Genomic DNA, 18,834 nt, shown 5'->3' with positions numbered 1-18,834 from the left:
AAGAATTTTTGAGAGGTGCCAACGTTTAGATTTAGAGCACTCTTTCAGCATCTTAAACTCAAACTTGCAACATCTGCCAGTCAAGTTGAGTGAGGGTGGACCGGCACCGTCAGGGGCTCCCAGGCCTATCTGAAAATGGCTGTGTTCTGAAAACTTGTATTTGGTGCTCTGGTCTTCCGTTTCCCATGCCACACGTGCACACACACTACATGGGCAACAACGTCTAGCTACAAAGACATGTTTTGAAGTGGAATCTTCATGGTGACCCTTTCAACCATACCCAAATGAAGCCTATGATATTCGGTGGGCATTAAGAAGACTGTCCTATAGAACACAGAAACCTAAGCAGCCCAGATCCTCTTCATTAAAGATCACGTAGCTTATAGAAATAGCAGACTGAATTTTCTTCACTGTGATGCAAAGACTCGAAACACATGTGTAGCAAAGTCTCACTTGAACACAGGACTAATATTCCTGCAGCATACATTCTAAGCCATTTCCTAATATGCAAAACAGGTTTTTAAAATCAGAAGACAGTGGCACTGGTCCTATTTCCTGCAGATGCGAATGGCATTTTATTCCTGTGCAGCAGTTCGATTTAAATTTGTCACTATAGCATGTTCCTATAGTTATTTGTGAAAGTCATTTGTGTTTGGGCCTTTTCTTGTAGAATAAATAAATGTTGATTTTTGAGTATTTCAAGTCTTAAAAGCACAATATTCTTCCAGTAAAAGTGCCTGCAGAACTCTGCTGTCAAGACCCAGGATCTCAGATACCAAACACAACAGGGAAATCCTAGTTGGGAACAAGTCTGTACCAACCCAATGGCCTTCAGAGCTTTAGAAGTTCCTCACAGAATCCAGAAAAGCTGCTCAAAGGGAAATGGTAGTTCAAGCAAACTAGTTCAGCTTTTATTAGGATGTGTAAGCTCAGCTTTCACTCAACTGACACCTCTACAAAACAGATACCACCTGTAATAAATCACCTCCTCACACTCAGAAGCACCCCGATAATTTTCAAATATAAAAATTAGCAGTATGAATAAGGTTTGACTACTATATGTATCTTTAACAAAAGTCAAGACCACCATATAATTTTTACTTTTATTAATCTAGCACAGAATATAATCAGTACCACAAGCTCCAACCCAGAGGTGATTCCAGAGCAGGGACCAGCAGTCAATCTTCCCAAAGTCACCCCGGCTCTGAGTAACCTTGTCCTTGGTGCCACAACCAGAAACTGACAGCCAAGGTCACCGTCCAAGGAAACAAAGCCTCCAAATTGGTCACAGGTATGGTTGCCTGCTGTCAGCCGGTCGACCCCTGCTGGGTCTGAAGGGAAATCTGTTGTTGGGGCCACCTCTTCCTGGGAAGAGGGGGTCAGGTCCTGGAAGTGGGCCAATAGGATCAAATCGTGGTCTGAGCGGCTGAAATGGGTTAGGTATCTCCCCTGGCCTTGGGATGAGTGAGCCGGCGGGGTCCCCAACACTGGGCAGGATCGGTCTTGCGTCATATTCACCGCCAATGATTCCTGGAGGAAGCAGTGAAGGGGGAAAAGTGACCCTGGGGTAGACAGGAATGGGACAGAATGGGACAGAATGGGAGGACGATGGCAGGAACATTGCGTGCCGCATTCTCTGAGCCTCTTTTCTTTGTATGTGCCTCTTTCTGTACAGCTGTAGAAAAAAGGGAGGGGAGACATGTGAGTGGTCAGCTACCACAGGCGATTTCATGTTTCTCATCCCTGGTGGATTTCCATTTAACATAAATAAGAGGATCTGTTAAAGGGCAGGACACACACTCAAGAACAGTTCTGTGTACTCAGCAAGCATCTGAGGACTTTCATTCAATTGTTTTCTTTAGTCCTTCATCCCAAATAGTTTTTTATCAGGCCTAGCAATGGTTTTTACAATCGAAATCTGCAAATAAACCTTGTCTCTTAACTGGGCGATGGTGGCTCGCCTTTAATCCCAGCACTTGGGAGACAGAGGCAGGCTGATCTATGTGAGTTCGAGGCCAGCCTGGTCTATAAGAGCTAATTCTAGGACAGGCTCCAAAGCTACAGAGAAACCCTGTCTCGAAAAACAAAAAGCAAAACAAAACAAAAAATACCTTGTCTCTTATTCTTTTCACAAGGTACCATGCTATCTAACAGCTTTAGATTTCCTAAACACAACAATGACAGATTTTTTTGTTTTATTTTTCAAGACAGGCTTTTCTCTGTTCCTGGAACTCGCTTTGTAGACCAGGCTGGCCTCAAATTCACAAAGATCCGCCACCTGATTCCCAAGTGCTGGGATTAAAGGCGTTTGCTTCCACTGCCCAGCCAGAATTATTTTTGTGGGGAAAAAAAAAAAAAGTAAGCCTGTTTCCTATTTCAGTGAAAAACTATTAAGACTTTTCTTTGTCGTTCCAAGAAAACAAGGACTAAGCCTAAAATTGAAAACATTTTCAGTAGCAATATTTAACAATAAATTTAAATTGATTTCATCACATCACATTAAAAGTGAAAAGACACCTTTCCCTAGTGACTCATTTATTTGAGTCATAAACATTATTAGTCTTCATATTTAAAAATACCTACTTCTTTCCAATCTGTGTCTGGACCTCTGACAGTACCATCTGCAAAGCAAAGAAAAGAAAAAGAATTAAAACCACTTCATGCATCCAGTATTGCCTGCCCACCAAGTGAGGAGGAACAGGAGGCATCTGGACACATGCACTGCACTCACTAGTGTGCATCAGTCAGCTGCTCACCACTGCTTTGTGCACTACCCGATGAGTTCGGGCAGAGATGACTCGGGACACTGCGGACAGCCACTCATTCTTCCATAAATGTCTTCTGCTGCAGGCTGCAGACCCATGCAGCTGTGCCAGCTGCCCCTAAGCCATGTCTGGAGTATCGGCCCAGCTTGGCAGCCTCTCTTAAGTAAATATATTACAGTCCACATTCATTACTGAAGTCTAACTGACCAGGCCTTCTTCTGTAGTGGGTATGTCCTTCCTTCCCGCCAGTCTCTACAAGGCTTCACTACCAAGAGTGTGACAATAACACACAGAACTGTTTTAAATGTACTTAAAATATATGAAATGAGGGGAAAAAAATCAGTCAACTTCAAGTCCAATGAGGAGTTCAGGAAAAACCTGCCCATGGCTTCTCTACAACTTATTATCTAGCTTGGAAGTTTAGGGAAGCTCTCTAGCCCAGGAGTTTTCTACTTATGGCAGCCATTGGGGGTTGAATGACCCTTTCACAGGGGTTACCTAAGACCACTGGAAAACACAGATATTTACATTATGATTCATAACAGTAGCCAATTACAGTTATGAAGTAGCAACGAAAATAACTTTATAGTTGGGGGTCACCACAACACAGGCAACTGTGTTAAAGGGTCACAGTGTTAGGAAGGCTGAGAACCATTGCTCTACTCCCATACAATGGCACACCACAGTCAGGAACGAACCACAGACCAACAGCAGTTAAATGCGCAGGTGAGCGGGCATCTGCTCCTCTCACGTGACTTCATACCATAGTCAAACACGCAGGTGACTTTACTCCGTAGTCAGCTTTCCTTGTCACCTGTTCCATGTAGATCACTGTGTCTTTTAACTACTTGTTCATCTGATTTTTTTTCTTTTTAAGATAAGGTTTTACTTGGTAACTCAGACCAACTTTGAATTACAGAAACCTTCTTGCCTTTAGCCTCCCACATGCTGGGATTACAGACATGCCCACCATTCCTGGATTATGCACCGCTGGGGATGGAACCCAGGGCCTAGTACATGCTAGGCAAGCACTCCACCTACTGATCCACACCCCCGGCCCTGTGCTTCCTATTAACTGTGATTTCTTTGGTTACCACACTTGCTGCCTACTGTCACAAAGGAACACTTCAAGTTTTACTTCTAAGGGCTTTAAGCAAAGTCAAATGAAGACTTTAAGATCCAAAAAGAAAAGGAAGGATCTAGTTCACTCACTTCTTAAAGTTCAAGAATCTAAATGACTCTATGACATTCTGTCAGGAGGAGTGGGGGGTCTACGCACCAGATTTCCACGGCTAAGGTAGTATGTTAACAACACATTCATGTTCATTAAAATGCTTTTGGCAGAAACCACATAGCAAGTAAATACTACTTGATGTAGCTCACTTCTCTTTTTCTACCTTGGTGGTGGTGTTCCTTGTGAACTGACCCATTAAGTCAACTTCACGACCACCCTACATTCAAAACAACAGCTTCAAACACTAACAAGTCAGTACTGGCAGAAGAGAAGCTCACAGTCAGGCTCTTTCTGGCCTTGACCTGGAAATCCTGGTGGACAAGATCTAATGTCTCACCACTGCTGCAATGACCATTCAGTCACAAATGTGACCACTACAAACAAAGAGCCAGAACAGCATTCCAAAGGTGAGCAGCTGTGAGCTGACCCTGGTCCCCCAAAGGTGAGCAGCTGTGAGCTGACCCTGGTCCCCCAAAGGTGAGCAGCTGTGAGCTGACCCTGGTCCCCCAAAGGTGAGCAGCTGTGAGCTGACCCTGGTCCCCCAAAGGTGAGCAGCTGTAAGCTGACCCTGGTCCCGTAAGGCAGTGTGTAGAAGTGCAGTTTATTCTAAGTCAGAGACTGAAAATGCTCTTTCAGATGGAATAAACCTGTCTTCTATTTTGTATCCTAACATAAATTTACTGGGGCTAAAGGGTTGTATTGCAGAAAATATGAAAAAAAGGAGTAGAGAGAGTATCTGTGGCACAGGCCAACATTAGGAAGCCAGAGCGTCTTCTCTCAAAAGCTACCCCTTTAACAAGCTGAAGATAAACAGAACAGCTGGGGAAAAACTCTACTTAAAAACTTTAGCCAGCTGAGCAATACCATGGCAACCGCGGTGATAAAGAGCCTTTCTCCCATCAACACGTCGTTACGTAAATCACCTCGAAAATCCCGCAGATACAAACACCGCCACAGCAGAGGGTCGTTTGATGCAATCTGGAGGTCATGACAGACAGCAGACAAAGCCAGGACAGACAGAACATCCAAGAGTCGGAAGATGCGGAGTTTCAGCTCCAGCGGAAGGACGACCAGTCCAAATACATCTGGAAGGTTCAGTACTAGATGGGGAACAGCAGCGATGGGAGTTACTGAGTACAGAACATCGAGGTTTCCCCACATGCTCATCAAAAGCTGTCACTGCCTCTCTCTCAGAAGGTGATAGGTCTTGATCATCAGCTTTATCTGAAACTGTACTTTTTATGTTTTTATTGAGCTATACATTTTTCTCCACTCCCCTTCTACCCTCTCCCTCCTGTGACCCCCATCTCTCACCTTGTCGTGTGAAGGCCAGAAGAGGGTATACCAGCTGGTCTTTGAAGAGTCGAGAGAGCTTCTTAAGATCTTTGTACACTTTGGCTGCACTTTCCCCTGGAGTGTTTTTACAAAGTACAAGTCAAAACACAAAACCCTGAAGTGGTGTCAAACAAGATCCAAGTATTAAACTTTCAGGAGTAACTCCCCCACAGATAAAGGAAATTGGAATCCTTAGAAGACAGCACACAGCTGACCAGCCCATCTCAGGTGCAAACATTAATAGGTGACGTCACACGGATCACCAGCAAATCTCAGTAGAATTAACATAGTGAAAATGGCCATCCTACTAAAAGCAATCTATAGATTCAATGCAATACAAAATCCCAACACGATTATTTACAGACCTTGCAAGAACAATTCTCAACTTCATATGGAAAAACCAAAAACAAGCAAACAACAAAAAACCCAAGACAGCTAAAACAATCCTGAACCTTTAATCCCAGCACTGAGGAGGCAGAGGCAGGAGGATCTCTCTGAGTACCAGGCCCCAGCCTGACCTACAGAGCTGGTTCCAGGACAGCTAGGGCTTTGAGACAGAGAAAGACTGTCTCAAAAACAAACAAACAAAAAACCAATCCTGAACAATAAAAGAAGTGGTGGAGGTCTCACTATCCCTTATTTCAAGTTGTACTACAGAGCTATAATAATAAAAACCTCATGGCACTGGCATAAAAACAGAAACACTCATCAATGTAATCTAATTAAAGATCACAAGAAGCATAAAAGTAGAATATACAGAAAGAAACGTTAAAAACCCCAGGCAAAACATAAAGAGAAACAGATTAAGAGTTAACATGAGGCCAAGCATTCATAACAAATAATAAGTCTCTGTGTCATGATTTGGTAGCTGGTTGGTTGGTGGCTCAAAGGAAAAAGCCTGTGACAGGGGTCTAAACTTAGGAGCTACAACAAAATAAAAATGACTTGCCAACATGAACACATATGCCTACCTAACAAAAGTACTTCACTGAAGTCTATAAACTTTTCCAGAGAAACAAACTTTCTCCCTCCCTTTTGCTTCTTTGTTTCATATTTAACAGATCAAGAACAGTAATCTGAGCTAGACCCCTAGATAAGCTTAGATTTTTAAAAACTTCAGGGTCAGACAATCTACTCCGATCCTGATTTCCTCTACTACTTAGGTCTCGGCTACTGAAATGATTTAGCCCTCTCAGGAACTATTTCCTTATCTGTAATCTGAGCATAAAGCCTGTGCTTGGGGTATGAAATACTGCAAGGTCCTCCCTAGGGTGGGGATAAACCGTGCTGAGGAACGTTTAAGCTCTCTGATCTGATAGAACGCGCACTTACACACTCGTGACTCCAGCGCACATTCTCAATTCATTCTCGGTAGCGACAAGATCATCCCAATGGTAGCAAAAATTGGTTCTTGGAGAGTACTAATTTGAACCCAAGTGTAGAATCGAAAGGACTACAGTATTTAAGGACGGAGTGTGTGTGCGGTACTAAAACTTCACAGGAAAGCGTGACTGTATGGCGGAGGACAAGGGGGCGACAGCCCACAGAGGAGCGGCAGTAAAGGAAGTGACAGGCTGACCAGAGACTGGGCTAAAGCCACCATCCTGGTGTGCATCAGCCAGGGCTAAAGAACACGCCGTACTCCTCTTCCTCCATCGGCCTCCCAGACTACAGGGATGGGACGTGCTCAGCACAAAACAGAAAGAAAGATCCATTCTTTCCTCTCCACCCACCACTCCTGTTGACCACCTGGTCTCTCAGTTAAGGTTTAACCAGAAACAGTGAACAGAGAAATTGGACTTTTTTGCATCTATTAATAATTTTATGGAATATAAGCAAAGCCATACTTGCAATCCCAATTTTAGGAAAATTCTAATCTCATTAAAAAGTAGCATTTATGTCAAGTTTATAGTAAAAATATTAAAGCAGGTTTTTTCCATTAATATTCAATAACAAAGCCACACTGAATTACTTGCATGAAACATAGATCTTCTCTGTGTCAGTTACACAACAGGAGAAAGATCTCCAAGGGTTAACACAAGAAACTAGGAGGGAACCTCTAATGCCATAAACACAGTTTTGTATTCAAAGACCAGAAGAATTATAATAAAGAAACAAATTCTTCAGATTGTAATAAACCTTCTTCTTTCTTTCCTTTGTATCTGTGGTGCAGAGTAGTGCCCAGGGCCTTGTATACGCTAGGCAACTGCTCTACCAGTGAGCTACACCCCTAAGCCCTACCCATCTGAATCCTTAGAAGCAACATTGTTTTGGTATTTGCTCTAATCTCATTTAGAAATGGCCATCCTTTTCAACATAATCTTTTGGGCTCTGTGTTTTTAGTGCCTCCCAAAGCTTCCTTCCAAAGTTAAGTCGTGGTTACATCACCTGGTTCCACTTCACACACGTAGGATCTTGGCTGCAGCTGCACTGACTTCGCGTTTTTAATCCCACCACTGATTTTTACTGTAGCTGTAAATAAAAGAAAAGATGATAAAGCATCTGTCACTTCCCTTTGTAGTGCAGGCCTTCATTTCCTCGCCTCTGTAGACTAAAGACAGACTATTCCACACAGACTGTTCTGAGCACATTCTTCCACTCTAAGCAAGGTCAGAAGTCTAAACCTGCCATGAAGAAATCAGCATTCCACACTACCTTCAGAGACTACAGTGAGCATCTTCACACACAGTCCGCTCAGCACCACCAACAGTGGCTTACTAGTTATCGACAGGTCTGCAACAGGTCAACAGGAGGCAGGCCAGCACAGAAGGCCATTATTTTCAGTGAAGTCACTAAAGCACCATTCATTTCTTCTTAACCCTTGGCAACAGCCAATCCTGTTCATTAACAGGATCCTTCCAGTTTTCACAGCACTGTCGCTGTCTAGACCCAAAGACCAATATTCTTGACATCACCAGAGGGTTCAAGTTCAGTTCTGTGTACAAAGGCGCACTTCATCTCAGCTCATGAAAGAGCTAGTGATGGCCTAGTGCACGTGCGCACCAAGTCAAGCCCTGGATGGAAGGTTTAGAGACACTGCCCCTTTTCAAAGACTTGAGCCTGGATGACCAGTGACTGAGAGAGCCTGCGAGTCACTGATCTGTAAAGAATTAAAGAGTACAACAGCAGAAATTAAGAAATCATCAAAATATTTGGTGAAGAGAGGGGATGAGATGCTCTCATCAGTACCTTTCTATGAAACTGAGGTCAGACCAACCACCTCACATGTGCTATTTATGTTTGGTAACGTCCATCTTCCAAGTTGGAATATTTCCATAAATCAGAAATTAATGCCGCTCTGAGCACAGAACGCACACTACACGCTCTATAAGCTACCAGTGAAGAGCTGACAGAGACGTCACTCGGCCTTCATGCCATCACACTCACATCCTGACAAATGTGCAGGACCACCAGCTGTTAAAGCTGAAATGCTGAGGCACCGAAGAGAAATATCTACTTCTAAAATAAAAAATGCCATGTTAGCTTCCAAAACAAATTTCAGCAGAAAGCTTATTTTCTAACACAGAACCTCAATAAACAAAACAGGTAAGTTTGCTGTTGGTCAGGGACTCTACCTTACACCACCTCAGCAAAAGCAAGCAGCTGCAGGACACGGAACGCTGTTGACCTGGGGCAGCAGAGCAATATAACCTGTTATACAAACATTACATTCTAAGTAGCCGAAAAGATAACTCAAAAGCTAAACAGTGTTTGCCCGGTGGAGTGGTCCTCACACAATCCTGAATGAACAGAAGTTGAAGGCCAGTTTGGGCAACCTAAGACCCAATTTCAAAAATATAAAAAATAAAACAAAAATCGAAATATAAGAACATGGTCACCCAATTGGATCTCCGATATGTGAGACCTTGAGAACATTCCAGAGAGACCAGCGGTGGTTAGGAAGGGCCTGTGTGACATCTCAACTAAAATGAGGTTATTTATTCAGGGCATGTTCTGAGGACGGGCAGCTAAGTTATGCATGTACTCAGGCCTCAAAATTCTCAGCAGCATGTCTGTGTATTGACAGTCACAGAGATGCCTAACTGGATAAACAGGAACCTCAGATCTCATAAACCCAGATCAAGACTTAGATAAAAAGAATTCACAGACGTGCACAAAAAGCCCTCCTTATAGTTTATACACTCATTTCATTCTTATCATCACAGCTCTCACAGAATGAAGGATTCAAGACAGACATTGAAAGGAAGGGTTGGGACTGGGGAGGTGGCTCAGCAGTTAGCTACAGGCACTGACTGTTCTTCCAGAGGAGCCTGGTTCAATTCCCAGCACCCACACAGCAGCTAACAGCCATCTGCAACTCTAGTTCCAGGGAATCTGATGCCCTCTTTTGACTTCTGAAGGTACTGCCTGCATGTGTTACAGACTCATGCAGGTAAAAACACAACAAATAAATGTTTTAAAAGAAAGGGGGCCAGCACAAGAGTAAAGGGTGGTGTCCTAAACCAACATCAACCTCACATTTTCCTTCCAGGCACGTCACCAGTGGTAGAGGAGTTAAGTTGTGAATGACCCGTAACTATTTCTTGGCAGTCAGTCACTAATGCAGTTATAAGACATCTAAAAGACACGATGTATGTAATTCATAAGCCAGCAAGCATGACTGCAGGGCTGCATTACCATTTATAATGATGAGGCTTTCCAAAGGCACACAGGTGAGCACAGCAGCTCCCTCCTCACAGAGAGGGTGTGTGTACTGCAGCTTGTACACACCACTTGACTTCCACTTCTCAGGCATTGATGCTGCTTTGGCTTCAGTGCCCTGAGGAATGAAATGAAAGGAAAAATTATTTTAAAAGGTGCTGTACTAAAAAACCTGGAAATCAGAAACACCTCTATCTTACCAAGCTTTAGAGCCCCCATGGACCACTGATACGGCTCAGCAGGCACAGTGCTTGCACAGAAGCCTGATACCCAGGTTTGAGCTGTGGAACCCACATAAAGGTAAAAGTGGAAAACCAGCTCCTCGGAACTAGGCTCTCACATGCCACACATGCAGTATGGTATGCACACGCCCTACATGCACATACTACACACATGCAGTATGATATGCACATGCCCCACAGGCACACACCACACACATGCAGTACAATATGCACATGCCCCATAGGCACACACCACACACATGCAGTACAATATGCACATGCCCCATAGGCACACCACACACATGCAGTATGATATGCACACGCCCCACATGCACATATCACACATGCAGTACGATATGCACACGCCCCACATGCACACATCACACATGCAGTATGGTATGCACATGCCCCACATGCACACACCACACACATGCAGTATGACATGCACACACAACACATGCAGTACAATATGCACACGCCCCACATGCACACATCACACACATGCAGTATGGTATGCACACACCCCACAAACACACATCACACACATGCAGTACAATATGCACACGCCCCACATACACACATCATCCCACACGTTTTTAAAAAGATGCACAGCCTCCTTAACAGAATGTGCACATCATTAATACTGCTACTATCGGAGAATAATATGCTTTAATATTTTTCTATAAAAATTTGTTTTAAAAGATAAAATATTATCATAGAAAAAAGGATTAGTTTTTCTGTTCCAAGGCTCATAATTCTGTCGAGCAAAGCCATGCCATTATTCACTATCCCGGGTTGAGTGTCACTTCTTTCACACAGCCCATTTCGGAAAACACTGCTATTTACTAACACTGTTCACACTTCTGTCACTGCACATTGTTAGGCTTTTCATCGGTTTACACTGTTATTTAGTATGTGGTATTCCTCTTGTCTTCCTTACCCATTTGAGAACTCTGAGGACAAGGACAGTATCTGGTGTGTTAGTTTCTGGCACAGGCATACAATGATCTAGTTTTTAACTTTGTAGCCCACCACGTGGTCCCCAGGGAATGTATACAGGACAGGAGTACAGGGGCTAGCAGGAGATGCAAAAGGCTCCGCTCCATCCTAGTTTTCCAGTGCAGAACCTGCACTCTGACAAGATCCTAAGTTTTGCTTAGTGCTAACTGTTCTCTGAGCATCCCTGGGACTCTTACATGATAGACTATAATGGTCTATATTCTTGTCTATTCTCAGACTAAAGGTAACTTGAGAACAAAGACCTGAAACAGGGAGAAAAAACCACTGGCACGAGCAGATGCTTAGCAAACACATGCTGAATGAAATAAGCAACCACAGCACAAAGCCATTAACATGAAACAGCCTCTTAGTCAGCATTTAGTCGTACTCGGTCCACACCACCTCATTTTATCTGAATATTAGCATATATAAACCTTTGTCTTTTTTAAAGCCAGTGACCATTACTTCTGCGATACTAAATGCTAACAAAGGAAATGAAGGCTGAAAAGGGAAAGGGCATATTTACAGAGTACCTATGACAACCTTCCTGTGCCTGGCATTTTACATTCAACAACCAACCACTTTAATAAAGAAAGGAGGACCTCCACAAGACCGACTCAGGTGTCCAGGGAGACCTCACAAGGCACCTGGGTTGGGCTTACCTGAGGTATGTAGCCCGACTCGAGCATGAGGAGATGAACCAGCACTACCAAGGCATCACTGATGCTGGAGCAGCCAGCTGACTGGTACAGAGTCTCCAGTGAATGTGGCACCTGGCCATCCTCCACTTCACTGCACAGCATTGGTTCCAATGGATGGAAACCAGAATCCTCTTCCATATCCATGGCATCCTCAATTGACACAGCCTCAACATTTTGACTAGGCCCTTCCTAAAAAGGATGGCAATAATAAATTCATTAATTTTACACAGGATATTCTATATCCTAAACTAAGCAAATAGTGCTCAAAACCAAAGCACAGCATGAGGTTCAGGAAAAGGCACCATCTTAAGGAAGTTCTTGTAGAATAAAGGAGACTGCAGCCTGCACCCCCATCCTGGATCCTTAACTCCCTCTGTGCTGACAGGCTAGAAACCTGGAACTCATCTCTAAGTCTTCACACTTGCAAAACAGTACCTAAATGTGGTGTCTTCACAGCTCCAACTACTATCATTTCTCTAAAGCTGTGCTTCCTATGCTACAGGTGCTTCAGACCCCCTCTATGTGTCCCGACTTCAAGGAACAGCACCCCTCAAAGTGCCTGACTCCCCCCACCCCCTTGTCTCATATACACCATACACTCCTGCCAGTTTCCCTGGAAATTGAGAATCCAATCATGTCTTATGCCCCAGTTTAAAACGTACCAGGACTACCTCAAGACAGACGACATTTCCCACAACTGTACCGTAAGACTGTGTCCATGATATGCTCTTAGGGGAAAGTCAGTTCAGTCTAGTGAGGAAATACTGCAGCTATGTCTGTGTAACTGAACCTACATTCACAGGACCCAGCATTAACCTCAGAAAAGTCCCAAAACTTCTAACCCAAACGCACTGTCCTTCTTCACTTAGCAGCTCTGCTACACTTACTACAGATTCACAGAACAAGTTTAAGTCCAAATGCCTAGGCATATAAGGCCCCCCCATTACCTGTTCCCTGGCTCTCCATCTGTTCACTACCAACCCTTCCCTACCCGCTGCAGCATTCCCACTTCAGCAGACCCAAGGGATGCCACGGCCTATATCACTGCACCTGCCACACTGTGCTGCTAGCCTTCATTTCGCACATCTGCATCCCTCCATGACTGTAAGTTTGTGTAAAGTACAAAACTACCCAAGGCATCCATCTGGTACCTGCCACATTTAGTAACGTCTGTGGAACAACTGCGGAAAGATAACAATTTCATGTTTCTCTTGCCTTACAAGATCATATAACCTGAGCAAGGGAGGACAATGCCTGTTTATAGATACTACAGTTGTAACTCAGAAAAAACAGTAACTCGCTGAGATCACCAGCTGATAAAAGTCTGAAATGAACCCACGTCCTCAGATTCACCATTAAGGGCTTTTAGATGTGAAACAGGCTTTAGTAAAGCTACGTTGCTACACTGATTTCATTCAGAAAGCTTGTTTCCTAGTTTGTGCTCAACTTTTAATACAAAGCAAGTCTCTTTTTAGGGTTGTACCTCCAGAAGAAGGAGTAGCAGGGGAATTTAAAGCTATACAGCATAAACCAAAGCTGAGGGACTGCAATCAAGCCAGAGCTGACACTTACTCTTTCAAAATCAGCAGAGCTGAAACCTAATGGCTGCAAAAACATCAAACTTGTTAAAATGCAAACCACAGCCAGGCATGGTGGCACACACCTACAACTCCTGCACTTGGGATGTTGAGGCTGGATAACTCAGAGTTCAAGGTCAGCCTGAGCTATATGACTAGATCCATCTCAAAAAAAATTTAATTAAATTAAATTTTAAAGGCTATGATAACTCACACTATATAAAAGATGCTACTGCATAAACATTTCCATGATTTTCTCTGAACAGAAATCACCATATTAGAAAGAATCTATCAAGCTAAATTATGAAAACAATCTCTTAACTTTTCCCCCATTATTCCTACTTCAGCCAGTAGCATGGAATAAAACAGATGTGGAGATCTTTAAGAAGCATTACCCTAAGCGGCTAACTCCACACCCACTGGGGGCTTATCTAACCTTATTCCTAAGTCCAAGAAGCACGGGCATCTGCTGAGCTGTTCTGATATGAGTGTTTATCATCTCGTGTGAGAAGAGAACAGCTGAGCATCATCTCCAAACAGTCTTGCCACAGGCCACTCACAAAGCAAACAGCTGGCTAAACCGCGGCAGAACTTCTCTCGGGTCTGTACAGGTTAATCCCTTGCTGTCACTAAAGGTAATTCCCACGTGCAATGAAAGAAAACTAACTTACATGTAGTCACAAGCAGAACCCCTCTCCTCTGGTTTTTCTTTTCCACAGCTCCCTTCTATACTGAACTAGCACATTACGTAGAGTCAAGGGCTCCAAGCTCAGTGTCCCTGCTAAGGTCTCATAGCCACCCCATAAAAACCTCACAGACAAACAGTATGCTCTTAGAACTGGATCACTACCTTGTGGTACAGTAGCGTCTCAAAATTTTCCAAAGAAAAATTAACAAAGTATTACATACACTGTAAAACTCCATCTTACTGGAGGATTTTTAGAGCACATCAAGTCAAGGGAACAGGCTCTTCTCTCTAGGTCTTATCTTTAAAAGAGTCTGGTTTTTTTAAGTATGCAGTCAGACAGATATCTTTAATAATTCTATACACTACCCTCTGAAGCAGAAACAAACAAGAGACACAAGAATGATTTAAAGGACAAATTAAAATTCTTGTATCAGGAAATTATTTTCACAATTTATCAATCTATTAAATATCTTAACAACCATCTATTCAGAATATCTGCTTATTCTTAATATCATGATTCAGTGTTTAAGGCTTGCAAAGGAAATATATACATAAAAAGAATATACACATAAAACAGTTAAGAATGGTACATGTGTTAGTATTAAAGAAGTGTTTTGTTCAAGGCCTACAAGCAAGTTTCAGAACTGTTAGGGCTGTTATACAGAGAAACCCTGTCTCAAAAAACCTTTAAAAATTTTAATTTAAAAAAGAATCACTTTATACAAAATATTAAAAGGAAAAAATAATAAGGAACTTACAAAGTTATACAGATCATTGATGAATGCTTTAAAAAAAATCACTGGACTATTGGAATACAGAAGTACAAACAGGAAAAGGAGGAGCAGCAAAGGCACCGGGCCACATCGCTGGTCACGAGGTCAGCAGGTTGTAGACTTGATGCTAGCAAGCAATTATCAGGACTCAGTACCAGCGAGAGACAATCACTGACGGGAAAGAACAGAAACTAGCCGTGGAGAGGCAGGGTAGGACAACTTTCGGAAAGCCTGGGTATGGGACGATAAGGGGCTTTCTCTTCTGTGAAATAACATGACTGGACTAGATATATTTTCATCTCAGACACAGAGCTACTGAAGAGCAAGAGTATGACATAATAAAGATGTAAGAAGCAGACCTTAAAAAGAGAAGAACACAGACTGGCAGCCTGTGTTATAAGAAGTCCAAAGTCGGCCTATGGTAGTGCACACCTTTAATCCCAGCACTTGGGAAGCAGAGGCAGGTGGCTCTCTGTGAGTTCAAGGCCAGCCTGACCTATATATTGAGTTCTAGGACAGCCAGGGCTGTTACACAGAGAAACCTTGTCTCACAAAACCATCATCAACAACAAAAAGAAGTCAAAAGGCACAGAATATCAGGGGTCCTACTTAGGGGCAAAGCAGGGTGTCTCTATGTGGAGGACAGGCCTAATGGTGCATCTTATTTCCAAAGTGGTGTTAGACAGTCTGTGATAACCATCGAAAAGTCCAGCCAATCGTTTGGAAATACCTGGACTGTATATACATACAATTAGTGAGTGTCCAAACTGGTAAGTTAGGGATCATAAACACACAAACATCAGACATCACGTGATACACGATCTAAAGGAACATCTGAGCAAAACTACAAAACCATGCATGTTAGAATGTCAGCATAAAATCAGTCCAGACATTTAGCAGTTAAAAAGAAAATGTTCAGAAAGGGCACAGTCTATAATTTACTGATTCTAATCATCCTGACTGCTGTAGGATTCCTCTGGAGTGTCAATATATCTGATCAACTACTCTGCTTCATCTTTAATACCCACCACACTGTCATCATTCCAGGCATCAAACTGGGTGGCCTGTGCATGGGAAGAGTCGCTCCGCCGTTCATCGGGGATGCTAGCCTGACATGAGCTGGCAGCCTGAGAAGGTTGGTCAGTATTCTGGAGTGAGGAAGGTTCTGAATCTGTAGATGAAGGTAAGTTAGGTGCCGGCAAGTCATCTTCAAGAACCAAACATATCAAGTCCCCAGAAACAATCCCATATGAAGCCAAGGTTTCTTCATCTCTGGTGAGGGCATCCTTGTTGTTCAATGTAATTGCAAATCGGGTATCAGAACTGCCAAGAAAGATGGATGAGCACAGTAAGAGCTACCTACTCCACTATTCCAAACAATACATTTGGAATACACTAAACTACATGCTATGTACCCAAAAGCACTAATAATAATAATAAAAGCAGGGGATTAAATTCCTTGTTCTTCTCATCTAATGCCCAGGTCATAGGTTTCTAACAAGTTTAATAATAATAATAAAAATGGGTTTCTATAAATTTAGCCAGGGGTAGGTATGTAGTATTTATCATTAACCTACATTTTCATCTATTCTAAAGAATGCAATTTTCAGTATTTCAACAGCTTTGAAGTTGAAGTGCTTCCCAAACCTAACAAATCAATTTAATCCACAGCTTTACTTCCAGCTTTACTTGAGCTGGGAATTCAAACTCAGGGTGTTAGGCTTGGCAGCTGTGCGTTAGCAACTCCCCAGCCCGGTTCTTTTTTCTTACACACACCTATGAGACACTACTGGAGTCAAGACCATTCCCCCTCCTTAGACAATAAGCCGCTCCGCTGCTGCCTGCAAATGCTCTGATAAACAGAAAGTTGAACATCTGCCAGCTGCCCTTGAAAGCACCATTTTGGAAGAGAAAGGGAAAAACTCCCCAAACAATCATTTTGTAGAAAACATAAGAAACAGTCTGCTTCACAGAAATGCCAGTTTTCCCTCCTGCTTTTCTAAAGCGTTTTCAAGGTCTTATTTTCTGAAGTTATGGGGCTGACAGGGTACATTTCACCCAAAAAGTGCCACTGCAGAAATCCAAACTTTACAAAGTCTATTTTATATCAATCTTTGGTCTGCTTAATTAGAAAATGTTCTACAGGAATACACTTCTATCATATGGACACAAACGAAAGCTTCCCTTTTGTTCCCCAAATAAACAAAATTTCAAAGGAATGAATTTACTTTCACAATCTGCCCAGGCCTAAATTCCATCCAACTAATCAACCTCAACTTTGAAAACAAGCCTGAAAGAGAAACTAGCTGGGTGTGGCTCTTGGGTTTCACAGCTTTTCTACTTAACTGAAGAGTGATACAATTTATAAATACCTTAAACATAGGAGTCTCAACATGTGTGGAGGGGTAACCGTTATCAACACATAAAACACTCAGTTTTACACCAGGATGTAGTGTAAGTCATCATTATGTGGAAATACGACAATATGTTGTTTAATCCTTTTAATGTGAAAAATGGCTCTTTAATGTTTGGGCTAACATTATTTTCATTTTATTTTATTTGATGGGGTCTCACTATGTAACCCTGGCTGGTCTGGAACTTGCTATGTAGACCACACAGTGTTGAATTCAAAGAGATCCCCTTGCCTATGCCTTCTGAGTGCTAGGAATAGCCAGAGCTCAGGCTCACTTTTAATCTAACAAGATCTTAATCTGGGGTGGGGGAGCGAGGTGAGAGGACGAGAAATCCGTCTAGGACTTCTTTTTACTCAGGTCCCTACAAATAAAGTGAAAGGCTATTAAAAATGTCAATTAACGGAAGGGGCCAGAGTTTATCTTTTTAAAACATTTTATTCCCGAGTTCAAATTTCTAACTCACCACTTGAAGTGAGTCGTTCATATACTTCACTTTCTGTGACCTGAAAATAACTTCAGAAAACAGAAGCTTCATCGGCAATACCAAAAACCAGAAATAGAACTTAATCCTTTTTCAACTTGCCACCAAACTGAAAGCTTTCTGGGGTCATGTCTCTATTTTAGAAGCACGCGTACTTCCTAAAATGTTGTAGTGAGAAAGTTACAGCAGTCTGGCACAGGCAAGCTCAGCAATGCTTTTAGTTACTGTTGCCCTAAGCAGTGGCACTAAGGACAGCGGCCTAGGGTGCAAGAAGTTCATCACTTCAGGCGCGATGCTTTTCCAATTTAGCCACTGAATTCAAGCTCCGTCGGTTCTCATCGGGAGGGTGTAACGCAGGCTCCCCACTCCCGACCGCAGCTAGCGCTTCCCGCCTTTCCGGTAACCCGCAAACCCGGAAGTGACACTCACCGGGGACGACAGCGGCAGCCCGGGGAGGCTGGGCCATGGTCTCCCTGAGCTGGAACCCCGCGAGCACCCAGCCAGCAGCCGAGCGCCACAGTCACAGGTGACCCGGCAGGCGACCTCACGTGACCGCCGGGCGCGTCCTCCCCCCCCCTCTGTCCCCGAGGCCCGCGATCGGGGACCCCGCTCACCTGAACCCCCACGTGGGCAGCAGACTCTGGCGGAGGTGCGCGCGCAGATGGCCGAGCGTCGGCTCCGGCTCCGGCACCTCCAGCGGCTGGGTCCGCTTCTGAAGCCGCACGCGCAGCTTCATGGCGACAGGACCGCCAGCCTCGGGCGGCGGCAGCGGCTACCGGAGCGGAGGAGAAACCGAAAGCGTTCGCCTCGCTCGCTCTCGACTACGCCCCCTACTGCCCAGTACGCGAGCGGAGCGCCGAGCGCCTTCGCTTCCTTCCCATCGGTGGCTCGGCGCACGACGGCGCCCCCTGGGGGCGAGATGCCCACGGCGCAGGCGCTGAGTCGCTTAGGCGCGTCGATAACCTGTGCGCTTCCCTGCTTGCA

The 18,834-nt window shown here is 43.7% G+C and overlaps 1 protein-coding gene across 5 annotated transcripts; it reads right to left on the bottom strand.

Annotated features, from left to right (window-relative positions):
- Nucleotides 1-1,050: 1,050 nt before the first annotated feature.
- Fbxo7 (F-box protein 7) lies at nucleotides 1,051-18,723 on the bottom strand. 5 transcript variants are annotated; one of them, XM_050145742.1, is made up of 9 exons: nucleotides 18,280-18,405; nucleotides 15,984-16,126; nucleotides 11,879-12,106; nucleotides 9,973-10,114; nucleotides 7,723-7,806; nucleotides 5,314-5,409; nucleotides 4,864-5,099; nucleotides 2,584-2,621; nucleotides 1,051-1,675 (listed from the first exon to the last, which is right to left on the bottom strand). In XM_050145742.1, the coding sequence occupies exons 1-9, from the start codon at nucleotides 18,314-18,316 to the stop codon at nucleotides 1,078-1,080; spliced, it is 1,602 nt and encodes a 533-aa protein (XP_050001699.1). In that variant the 5' UTR covers nucleotides 18,317-18,405; the 3' UTR covers nucleotides 1,051-1,077. The 5 variants fall into 5 exon arrangements, with proteins under 5 accessions (XP_050001699.1, XP_050001698.1, XP_050001701.1 ...); XM_050145741.1 differs by lacking the exon at nucleotides 18,280-18,405 and adding an exon at nucleotides 18,465-18,723 and having other exon boundaries at nucleotides 1,054-1,675; nucleotides 15,984-16,278; XM_050145744.1 differs by lacking the exon at nucleotides 18,280-18,405 and adding an exon at nucleotides 18,465-18,613 and having other exon boundaries at nucleotides 1,063-1,675.
- Between the last annotated feature and the right edge of the window lie 111 nt (nucleotides 18,724-18,834).

Source organism: Alexandromys fortis, unplaced genomic scaffold (genome assembly GCF_014885135.2).
Source record: "Alexandromys fortis isolate MF-2015 unplaced genomic scaffold, M_Fortis_MF-2015_v1.1 scaffold_50, whole genome shotgun sequence".
Lineage (NCBI taxonomy): Eukaryota > Metazoa > Chordata > Mammalia > Rodentia > Cricetidae > Alexandromys > Alexandromys fortis.
The sequence above is the reverse complement of the archived record's forward strand: the minus strand, read 5'-3'. Positions and strand labels throughout refer to the sequence as shown.